Raw genomic sequence first — 12,431 nt, 5'->3', positions numbered from 1 at the left:
TGGGCAGGGGGGCGGGAGGAGAGCAGGCTCCCTGCTGAGCAGAAAGCCCACCGGATGCTGGGCTCATCCCAGGACTCTGAGATCATGACCTGAGCTGAAGGCAGGGCTTAACCCACTGAGCCACCCAGGTGCCCCAAACCTTATATATCTTAACCCCTTTTACGAAATATTAACTTTTATCTTTAAAGGCAGTTTATTCTCTGATGCCCTGCTTGGAATAAAATAACATTTATGAAGTTACTATTCTTATAGAAATACAAAAATTACAAGAACACAAACTTTAATAATGCCACTAATTGTGGCATTAAACAAATTAAGCAAATTCAAAGGTTATTTTTAAAATTACAAACTTAGGAATAAAGGTCAAAAGATTAGGCAGACACAAACCATTTAATTAAATAAAATTTGCCAATTTTAAAAAATACATTCACTTAAGTAAAAATGCCAATCTATATGCTAAGAACAAACTGAAGTAAATTTAAAATCCTGTAATTTCAGGGCACCTGGGTGGCTCAGTCGGCTGAGTGACTGCCGTCTGCTCAGGTCATGATCCTAGAGTCCCAGGATTGAGTCCCACATCAGGCTCCCTGCTCAGTGGGCAGTCTGCTTCTCCCTCTGAGAAGAGAATACTCTCGTATTCTCTCTCTCTCTCTCAAATAAATAAATAAAATTTTTAAAAAATAATAAAATAATAAAACCCTATAATTTCTTACATAAGAAACTTTTGTTCTTAATTCCTAAGTAATTTGGTAACATCTCTACGGAAAGACATTCTTAATAGGACTCTCATGAATTAAAGCCAACATATTCAGATGGAGGATAACACATACATAAAATAATAAGAACAAAAACAGGAAATAACATTTGATATTTCAACTTTTGAAATTTATATTTATATAATTTATATCAAACAACATTTGATATAAAAATTTAGCATTTCTTTTTTCTTTAGCAATTCCATTTCAGAATGAACCACCTATACTGGTGAGATTTTAACTGAATCTGGTATGAAATCAAAAGTCAATCAACGAGCACACTTCTATCTGAAAACATGAAAAGGAGTATTTCCTTTCAGATTCCTGAAGATATTTTAATACCTGATAAGTAAGTCATACTCTCAAAAAGTACAGTTCACTGCTTGGGAAAATCTATCATGGATTAGAAAACACATTTAATGAAACCAAAAGTAAATTGGGATTTTGTGTCTGGTGAGAGTTAAATGTAGAAAAATGCCATACCTAAAACTTAAACCGTATCTTTTTCAAAGCTAAATAAATTTTTAAACACACCTACAGAAAAGTATCTCTCTACAAAGCTGTAGTGCCTTGCTTCCTTTGTCACCCACTCACCCAATGCTCAAGCAACAATATTTTTAAATCACCTATTTTATTCAGCATATATCTGCCTTTCATAAGAAAACCTTCCTTAGAAAGTTAAATAATTAACTTTTATGTCAATTTTTTTAATGTTATAAAAGGAGCCCACAAATACCTTTATCAACTTCTCAGAACTAAGTCAATGTTTACTATACTCCCTAATTAAAAAATTAAAATATTTTTACTGACTTTTTTACATATATATTTACTACTTTTTATACTATTACCGTTCTTTTGCTTTTTTTTTTTTTAACATGGCTCTGATATGCCAATCTTTTGTAGAAAATTAGGAATTTACACAAACATTTTTCAGATAAGGAAGGAAAAGTGAAAACTAGAAAATGTAGCCTAAGTGAATCTACTATACTTTTAAAATATTTTTAAAATAGGTGGTAACAAGTTAAAAATTCAGGAAACATCTTTTTATTGCTACAAGTTCACCTCTTCTCCAGGGAAAATGAAAGCAGATTAAGTTTATGTGAAACAGGCCCAACTACATCTATATTCTAACTCACTTTTTAAAAATCTGTAAAATAAGCTCACGGCATACACTAAAATTGCTAAAATTAAGTAACTGAAGTAAAACATAAAGAAGAAATTTAGAAACCAGCTGTTTTTAGGCAAGGATCAGATATTTTGATATAGAAAAGCATTTGACATATTATGCGGCGTAACAATTATCTGGCATAACAAATAACCACAAATAGTAGTAAGATCTCTTACCAATTTCAGCAGGTAGTTGTTTGATTTTGTTCTCTCGAATGCTAAGCATGCTGAGTTTTGACAGATTTTTGATGTCCTTTTCCACAGTAGTTATACGATTAAAGCGAAGGTAAAGAGTTGTGAGAGAATCTAGCCTATACACCACTGAAGGAATTTCTCTCAGTTTATTATGCCGTAAATCAAGCATCCGCAGCTTCTTCAAGTTATCAAGAGAGTCAGGCAAACTGGTAAGTGAGTTTTCATTTAGAGCCAGTGTCATGAGATTTACTAGACAGCCCACCTCAGCTGGGAGGGACTGCAATTTGTTGCTATATAAATAAAGTTCTGTTAACTGAGTCAACTCTTTGATTGATGATGGCAATATATGTATAGACCTCTTGGATAAGTCCAAACGCATTGAATTCTCTTCCCGGCATTTGTTGAGCTCTTTAATCACCTCTGCATTGCTAGATTTTTTTCTAGTCCCAGGTGCTGGATTTGGCCGTTTGATCGTATTGTCAACTGAAAAAGCCACCCCTGGCTGGGCAGTACTGGAGTCCTTCTTTCCATCTTTGGCATCTTTCCCTTTGGTCTTAGGTTCTTTTTCTTTGCTCTCTTTCCCAAAACCTCCAGAGGCTTTTGCCTCCTTTTCTCTTTCCTTGGCTGATGGCACTTTGGGATCTTTCTCTTTAGAGTCTTTTTCTTTTCCTAAACTACTACTCATGGTGACTCAAGCTTGGGCAAAAACTACATGAACTCCTTTGTTTTATTTGCCAACAACAGTAACTGGAATTCGAAGATGAAGAGACAAAGATCCTACACAATCACAAAAGGTGTTGGCTTGAAGAAGTAATCACCATGGAGGAACAGCCACCTGTTACATGTTGGATCTAAAAGCACTATGCCCATTTCTGGTAACTTGCTCCAACTGGTGAAATGGTGATGGTCAATGGTTCATTAGAATTCCTGAAATACAATACAAAAAAAAAATTAAATTATTTTCTATTATAATTTATATTAAGTAAATGGGCTCTGAAAAACAATCTTACTGAAAATTTGGCCATTTTCCTATGATTTGATGTAGTAAATATTTATTGAACACTTTCTACTATGCAAAATCCATTGAAAAACTATAAAAATAGTTAAGGCAGGCCCCTATCTTCAATGACTTTATAACCTAAGAAGCAGACGTAAGGTAAGTATACAAGTTACTGATAAGTTTGTAAGAACTGAAAAGTGGAAGAAAATCATAATAGCAGCTAATGTTTGAATACTTTCTATGTACAAGCACTACTGTAAGAAACTTACAAATATTAACTTAATACATACAGCAGCCCAAAAGATCAACTCTTGTCCCTATTTTTTAAATAGGGACAGCAAGGCACAGAAATACTTTTAAGTAACTAGCCCTGTGATCTTGGAAAAGCAACAGAGTTGAGATTCTAATGTATATATCCACAGCCTGTGTTCCTAAACACTACACTAAAACTGCTCTATCTGCAACTAATTGCCAGACAGCTTTAGGAATCAGAAAGGACTTCAAAGAGTGTAATGATGGACTCAAGAGCAGTCTCATAAAAGAACAAAAGAATAAGGTGAAATATGTATGGAGCACAGCAAATAGTTTAGGGAAAAGGACATTAAGAATCTGTACTTTAGGGACAACTGGTGGCTCTGTCGTTAAATGCCTGTCTTCGGCTCACATGATCCCAGGATCCTGGAATCCAGCGCCACATCCGGCTCCCTGATCAGTGGGGATCCTTCTCCCTGTACCACTCCCTGTGCTTATGTTCCTTCTCTCCCCGTGTATCTCTCTGTTAAATAAATAAATAAATAAAATCTTAAAAAGAAAAAAAAAAAAAAAAAAAGAAGAATCTGTACTTGAATAAGCCTTCTAGGTGATTCCAATGCAGGTAGACCTAGGGAACCACCTTGAGAAACAGTAACAAAGAGCAATCTCCAATGAAGTCTATAAACTAGAAACTGAATGGTGATAAGGGTTCTAAAAAGTAGAAAAAACTGGTAAGATGACTGACCAAAAGGAACTACAAAGGCTGAATAGATGAGTAAAATGTTTGTGAGTCAGTCCTCCCTAAGCATTTTGAAATTTAAAATATAAGTTTGTATCCTGTGGCTTTGTTATTAATTTTATAAGTAACTGATCTTTATGTGGTAGTAGGGCTTAAAGATGAAAGATAAAATAATCATTTACCTGATCAGCTTAAGAGGTTAAAAAAAAAAAAGCTAAAATTTTATGAAACCACCAAAAGCACTTGATAGTCTAAGTGCACAGGGTCATGCTAAGAATTTCTATACAGAGGATGTGAGCCTTACCCTATACAAGGTTACAGTTTAATTAGATAGCCAAAACACTCACATATAATTAAACGTAAGATAGCATAGTAAATCTTCAGACAATGACATATGCTACTGCTCTTATGAGAAAACTGTCATCCATGAAAATGGCTGAGAAAGGTTGTGTACAGAAGTACAAGCAAGTACAGACAAGGTGGCAAATCAGTCCAGGTAGATACAGTGAAAGGGTAACTTAAGCCAAGAATACCAAATGATCTTAGTTTGCCATAGGAATATGAAAAGGTGGAACTTTGCTGAAGCAAAATCTCAGGGGTGCAGTAATAATAGGAGGTGGATAGAAGACTAATGATCTGTAAATTCCAGACCAGAGTTTGAACTTCACAGCTTATAAGATTCTACAGTTAAACAAACACACAATTTTTGCTAGTGTGTCAGGAAAGTTACTATCTCCCCACTATTCACCACCCCTTCAAAAAGAGAAAATAATGATTTTTGAGCTACAATGGAGAAAAACTAAGAAACCTTCAGAGGTACTGATTGAGAAAGCGATGCTATTAAGCCAAAATGAAAGTACATTTATTAAAATGATACAATGGTGAATAATGGGAGTATATACACAGATGACGGAATACAGACATCACTTATCAATTCTGATGTTAAGAAAGGTCATTTATACCAAGTTTCTGAAAATCAAATTTCTATTTGGCAAGATATGTATGTACCAAATTTCAAGTAAGATGCAGATAGAATAAAAAAGATGTTACATATTAAAGAACAAATCTAGCATCTCACAAAGTATACTAGCAAAACTTTAATGCTTCTGCTTAATAATCAGATTCAAAAACGTTTTTATGAGTAAAAAGTAACACTTTTCTAAACATACACTGGCATTTTTAAAGACAGAATCCTTGGTCTCCTATTCTGATGTTTCCCAAACTTCAATAAATAAAATAAAATAAACCAGGAATATTGGTTTAAGAAAAATAAATTCCCAGGCTCTGTCTTAAACCACTGAACTGGAATCTTCAGGAAGAGCAATCTAGGAAACATCTGTTTTAATAAGAAATGTTTCAGGGCGCCTTGGTGGCTCAGTGGGTTAAGCCTCTGCCTTCTGCTCAGGTCATATCAGGGTCCTGGGATCCCAGCATCACATCAGGCTCTCTGCTCAGCATGGAGCCCGCTTCCCTGCCCCCATCTCTGCCTGCCTCTCTGCCTACTTGTGATCTCTGTCCATCAAATAAATAAATAAAATATTTTTAAAAATGTTTCAGCAAATGCTTATCAAGTTTGGAAATAGAGGATATAACGAAATCTGAACACTGAAGATCTGAACATGAGTATATTTACTACTGTATTTCTTAAATATTATTCTAAAAATGACTATTGAGGGGGTGGCTGGCTGGCTCAGAATGACTGTATATCATTCTTGATCTCGGGGTTATGCGTTCAAGCCCTACAACGGATGTAGAGATTACTTAAGAAAATAAAATGAAAACCAAAAAACTACTTAAATATTTTTATGTTACATACATGATACTACTACAAATGTTAAAAATGGATCCATAAAAATTAAAATAAAAATTAAAATTAAGGATTAAGGAGTGGGTCAGGAAAGAAATTGCATTAATGACAAAACAAGTTACTAATAATTTCAAGTTTCCACTGAAGTTTGAAAAAAGACCTCCCATTACATATAATTACCATAATCTATCTGAAGTTCATCCTAGAGATACCTGAGCTGTTTGATGGTTTCCCCGCTATAGTGATGGATTTGAACTGACCCCAGATACCCATCCTATCTATAATTCTTGTACCTACTGAGATTTATTGGGATACAGTTCAGGCACTGTTCATAAAAATGTAACTAGTTAGAACAGAATTTGGACTTTGACATCACCATACTGAAAGGAATTTACTAACCAGGCCTGACTATTAACTAAAAATTTTTCATATCCAGTAAAAATATATGTTGTCTAAGACAACTAACAAATGAGTTGAAAGTCCCAAATTAAGTTCTGGTCTAATCCAGATCTGAATCAGGTGACACCACTAGATATTTTTGGAGAAGAAAAAAAGTATTGGGAGTAATCCTTCATGTTTCTTGGAAATAAACTAGCCAATAGATTTCTTAAAAACTGGGGCACCTGGGTGGCTCAGTAGGTTAAGCTTCCCCCTCCAGCTCAGGTCATGATCTCAGGGTCTTGGGATTGAGCCCTGCATCGGGCTCAGCAGGGAGCCTGCCTCCCCCTCGCTCTCTCTGCCTGCCTCTGCCTACTTGTGATCTCTGTCAAATAAATAAATAAAAATCTTAAAAAAAAAAAACGATTTCTTAAAAATCCCTTTATAACGTTGTGGGAGATGGTTACATTTGCACAATTTGACTCCTGCACCCACTTATGTAACAGAAAGTGACAGTACCCATTCTAAAAATGCTTAAAATCTAGTGAAAAAGCATAAAATTGCACCAATTACTAATCTGAGGCTAGCAATGGTGTTTCTATATTGGGGTCTTTATCACTCCAGAAGATTCCTCTATTCCTGACCACCTAATAACTATCATAAATAGAGCACCTGACATGACCTTTTAATCTTATTTCAAATTCTCACAACAACATCAAGGAAGATACTAAAAGTGTCTCCACTTGGTTTTTTGAGTCCCTTTTATCATTTAACCAAAAATGAAACCAAATATTACCAATGCTATCTGTTGGCAGAGGTCTCAGTTGATAAAACTTTTAAGGTACTTAGTTATGTTCCAAATTACAAAAATTCTTAACTTCAGGTTCCTAAGTAGAAGAGTTCCTCTATTTCCAATTTATAGATAAGAAAATTGAGGCATTATAGTCAGATACCTGGACATAAAGAAAAATTCAAAACCAAGTCTAACGGATTCTAAGACCATGTATGTTCTTTCCACTATACCATGCTGTATTTCAAAAACAGCTACCCAAATCATAATTGTATTTGGATGCTAATTACAATATTTTAGGCCTCAATACCTTCTAAGACAGGGGTCAGCAAACTTTTCCTGTAAAGGGCCGCATATTAAATGCTTTAGGCTTTGTGGGCTAGATGTTCTATTACAGGTGCTCTGTTCCATCACTTTAACATGAAAACAGCTGTAGACACTTGTAAGTGACTAGATGAGACTATGTTTCAATAAAAGTTTACCAAAAGAGGCCACATACTGAATTTGGCTCCTAGGCAACAGTTTTGCAGATCAGAACTATATTTTGTATGCAAACTTGATGTTAAGAAGTAAAAAAAATAATCTCCTTGTTCTTATAATAGACTCAACATTACTTTTAGCTATTTCTAAAATAACTACCACATCAATAAGCCACATATACTAAATATATTCCCTAGTCTTACCTTAAATGTGGGTATGAGAGCTTTACGATATTGGACCCTGAATTACAATGAACATGACTTCTGGCTCCAAAGAAGATGGAATAAGCCCACCTTACCATTTCTCCCATTAATTATAACCTAAAACCCTGGACAAAATACATAAAGCAACTAGCAGAAGTTTCTGAAAAGTAGAGAAAAGAAGGTACAGTGGCTAGGGACTCTGGCTGAAGGATTATCTACTGGTGAGTTCTCTGTGGCTTTTGTTGTTGTTGTTTCCTACATATCCTGGCTTGGCAGTAGAGAAGCTCATAATCCAAAAACACCAGTAAGTACCTACCAAAAAAAAAAGGGTCCAAGCAATGTTCTCTCTCTCTCTCTACTCAGAGGTCTATGAAGAGAATGAAAAGCTACAGTCTAGAAGAAAATGTATCCAGAACATACAAAGAAGTCCTTTAAATAGTGAGAAAACAATCAATCCAAATAGAAAAGGGGTGAAAGACTTACAGAGACACTCCACTAAAGACACATAAGATGTTCAATCACTGGTCATTAGGGAGATACAAATATAACTGCACGTCTTTGAGAAGAGCTAAAATAAAAAATATGGATGATACCAAGTGCTGGTGAAAATGTGGACAAATTGGATCAATCACTCATTGCTGATGAGAATGTAAACTGGTACAGCCACTTGGAAAACAATTTGGCAATTTCTCATAAACATACAACCCAGAAATGGTACTCACAGGTGTTTATCCTAGAGAAATGAAAACTTATGCTGACACAAAAACATGTATACAAACATACATAGCAGCTTTATTTGTAATGCCCCAAAGGTAGAAACAACTGAAAAACTGGTACATCTATACAACAGAACACTGTTCAACAATAAAAAGGAAAAGGAACAAAACACCCTTGCAGACAAAAACTGGGATGGATCTCAAGGGCACTAGGCTGAATGAAAAAGTATCAAATAGTTGATATGTATGATCCTGTATGATTATGTTCATACAGTATTTTTAAACAACAAAATTATACTTAGGGAGAGCAGATCAGTGGTTGCTATGGCTTAGGGTTGGGTGAGAGTATGACTATAACGGGGTAGCATGTGCAAGCTTCTTTGAACTGATGAAACAGTTGTGTACTTTGTGTGGTAGTTTTAAGAATCTGTACATGTTTTCAGGGTGCCTGGGTGGCTCAGTTGGTTGAGCATCCAACTACTGGTTTCGGCTCAGGTCATGATCTCAGGTTCATGGGATTAAGCCCCATGTCAGGCTCTGCATTCAGCAGGGATCCTGCTTGGTTGGGATTCTCATTCTCTCTCTACCTCTGCTCCTCTGCCTCCCTGTTCTCACTCTCTAAATAAATAAATAATCTTAAAAAATTTTTTAAAAAAAGAATCTGTGAAGTTTTCAAATTTCATGGGACTATCAACATCCCCCCTCCAAAACAAGATTGCATAGAAAAACTGGTAAAATCCCAAGATTGTAGTTTATTTAATAGTATTGTACCAATGTCAATTTCCTGATTTTGATAATTATACTATAGTTACTTAAGATATTATTGGTGGAAAATAAATAAAAAGTACAAGGGACCTCTCTGTACTATTTTTATAAATTCTATCAGTGTAAAATTATTCCAAAAGAAAAATGTAAACAATAAAATACAATAGTTAATACAAATCTACCATACATAAATTATTTAAAAAGCACACTGAGTTTTTTCAATACAGTGGAAGTTTAAAAACCACATTGAAAAAAGTATTTTAAATAACAATTTTTAAAAAATAAATGAGTAACAATTCATAGCGGCTATGAAAAGATTTTTCTCAATCTTTTTCAATATCAGATAAAAAAATATACCCATTCACAGATACCATTCAATTTGGGAAGGTAGATATTTCATAAACATTACCAGGAAAGAAAAGATTCCTTCTTTTAAGTATAAATACATTTAAATACAATTTAATTAATGCAATTATCATTCATAAAATAATGGTGGGTAAATCAGGAACACCCTAATCATACATTCCCCTCTTTCTTCTAGATAAAATTACTAAATAATTTAACTAGAATTAGGTTAAAAGCTTGGCTATTATACATCAAAATACTCAGTAACTCCAGTTTTACTTGTCATAGCTAATGTTAACTGACCTTTTAGTAAAAAAAAAAGAAAGAAAGAAAGAAAAATTAAATGGAATGTAATGAGGAAAAATATCCACAATGTTATCAGACATGCTACCATAAATCTGAGGTATAACCCACCAATATCCAGTAAACAGTGTTGTGATGTCACACCACTGCTCTTAGAATTTGAGGGTCAAATTAAAAGGACAGTTCCAATAGTTCATTGGAAATAAATAATTTCATTATTTTGTAATCCATCTGGTAAGATTTAAACATAAGTGACATAATTGACATCTACTACAGAATCAAAGGTGAACATTACTGTAGAAAAATAAAAGGTTAAAAAAAAAAGAAAGAAAAAGAAAAGGTAAATGAGTTGTAACTATATTAGGTCCAAGAGGCAGGGAGCCAGAGACTATACTAGAGCACAGTTCTGGCAATATGGTAAAGAACCAATGCACAGAAAATTTACTTACTCGGGCATTTTTAGAAATGATATATGTACGGAAGATGAATACTAGTAAGACATACATAAGCAGTTCCTAAATGGCAGTCCAAAGACGACTTCAAGCAAAAGAAATACTACAATAACCTCATATAAGCATTTAACAAAATATTTACTGAACTCCTCCATGTGCTAGGCATCATGCTAAGTGCTAAATAAATCAAACAGACATGGTTCCTGTCCTCAAAGTGCTTACAGTCAGGTAGAAAAAAGAAACAAAAAAAGCATTTCATAAATAGAATATAAGATGTAAAGGCTGAGATATGCAAGAACATCATGAGGCAGAGGAGTGAAATGGAAGCCATTTCACTGATATGAGATCAGACTGAAGTTTATGCAGGATTTTGTAACAGATCTTATCTATACCATTCAACGGTTTTAAGAGAGTAACATGGTATGTTTTTAATTTTTCTCACAATATTGTACAGAGAATGGATTTTGAGGAAAAGTGTAGAAGCAGGAAAGTGATTAGGATTATTACAGCAACTAGTAACTATTAACTAATAACTATTAACTAATAACTATTAACTAATAACTATTACAGCAACTAGGTGAGACTTGATCTTACACTAAAATATTACACAACAGATAAAGTGGGTACATTCAAGAAATCTTTAGTAGGAAAAATTAACAAACTTGGTGATACATTCTATGTGGACAAAGAGGTTGAGGAAGAGAATCCTAGAGCTAAGAGTTTTGAGATAAAACCATGTGGAAGTTATCAGCATATTGATAGCCCATAAGACCATGATCAGCATGAACGATACAAAAAGGGGGTGATGAGTTCAGGGCTAGACTCAGGTCATCTGTAACAAAGACCCTGATCCTAGGCAATGACAAAATTTACAGATAAGGTATAAAAGGTTTCTTCCTGAGGACAAAAGATGGGCTAGAGTGGTAGGAAGCAAAATAAAAAAATATATATATATGGTATCCTGATTATACCAAGTATTAACAAGAATGTGGAACAACTGGAATTCTAACTCACTGCTGGTGGGATTATAAAAGTTTTCCAATTTTTAAAACAGTTTGCTACTCTATTAACAAGAATAAACTCTCATCATGTCAAAGTAGACCTATAATATTAGAACTGATTATATTCTTTCAGTACACTGTGTAAAAATTAACCTTCAGTACCTCCCATGTAAATATTATATGATCCATTATATCTAATATCATTTACTTCAGTATTATGCCAATATAGTTGACCTGCATAGCCACCATGATAAAAAATATTCATGTCTTATTTTAGATTAAAAGCTACATAGTACATAAATAAGAATTAAAAAGGTAAACTATACACATACTTTCTTGGTAAAAGAAATTATCAATCATATTCATATCATCAATACTGAAACTAGAAAAACCTATGAGATCATCTAATACAAACCCATCATCCTTTCAATCACCCACTCATTCATCAAGCACCTATGAGTCAGGTACTATACTGTTATCTGGGGCTAAAAAAGCCAATCAAACAAAAAATCTTTGCCTTCAGTGACGTTACAAAGAGAGGGAAACAGACAAGTTATAAACTTTGGGAAAGGTAATGTGAGAGCACAGTGATGAAGGAGGGGCAGAAAGAAGACTGTGATGAGACTGTAACTGAATCCTCAAAGTTGAAGAGGTTCACAAATTCATTCTATGGGGATGGGTAGATACTGTGTACACAGGAAATGGCATGAGAAAACTATCCAGACCCAGGAACCACAAGCAGTTTTTCTACATTGGAGTTCAGGACCCAAAATAAGGTTGGAAATCCAGACTAATTTTGAAAGTTTAAGTATTCAAATTTAGTAATTTGGACTTTACTCTGCAGCACCACAATTTCAAACCCTAATATTCCAGAAGGGTACTTTCTGGAGAAATATGAAGAGCCATTAAAGGATTCCCAAAGAGGGGCACCTGGGTGGCTCAGTGGGTTAAAGCCTCTGCTTTTGGCTCAGGTAGTGATCTCAGGGTCCTGGGATGGAGCCTGGTATCAAGCCCTGCAACGGGCTCTCTGCTCAGCAAGGAGCCTGCTTCCCCCTCTCTCTGCCTGCCTCTCTGCCTACTTGT

At 34.7% G+C, this 12,431-nt stretch overlaps 1 protein-coding gene across 2 annotated transcripts in view; it reads right to left on the bottom strand.

Annotated features, from left to right (window-relative positions):
• SHOC2 (SHOC2 leucine rich repeat scaffold protein) overlaps window positions 1-12,431 on the bottom strand; it is a 93,508-nt gene that overhangs the window by 48,840 nt on the left and 32,237 nt on the right. For both annotated transcript variants that reach the window (XM_082714288.1, XM_082714287.1), the window contains exon 2: window positions 2,100-3,044. In XM_082714288.1, coding sequence (XP_082570414.1) covers window positions 2,100-2,802 — 703 coding nt within the window. In that variant the 5' untranslated portion in view covers window positions 2,803-3,044. The remainder of the gene's footprint in view (window positions 1-2,099; window positions 3,045-12,431) is intronic.

This window comes from Mustela nivalis (assembly GCF_964662115.1).
Source record: "Mustela nivalis genome assembly, chromosome: 2".
Lineage (NCBI taxonomy): Eukaryota > Metazoa > Chordata > Mammalia > Carnivora > Mustelidae > Mustela > Mustela nivalis.
The sequence above is the reverse complement of the archived record's forward strand: the minus strand, read 5'-3'. Positions and strand labels throughout refer to the sequence as shown.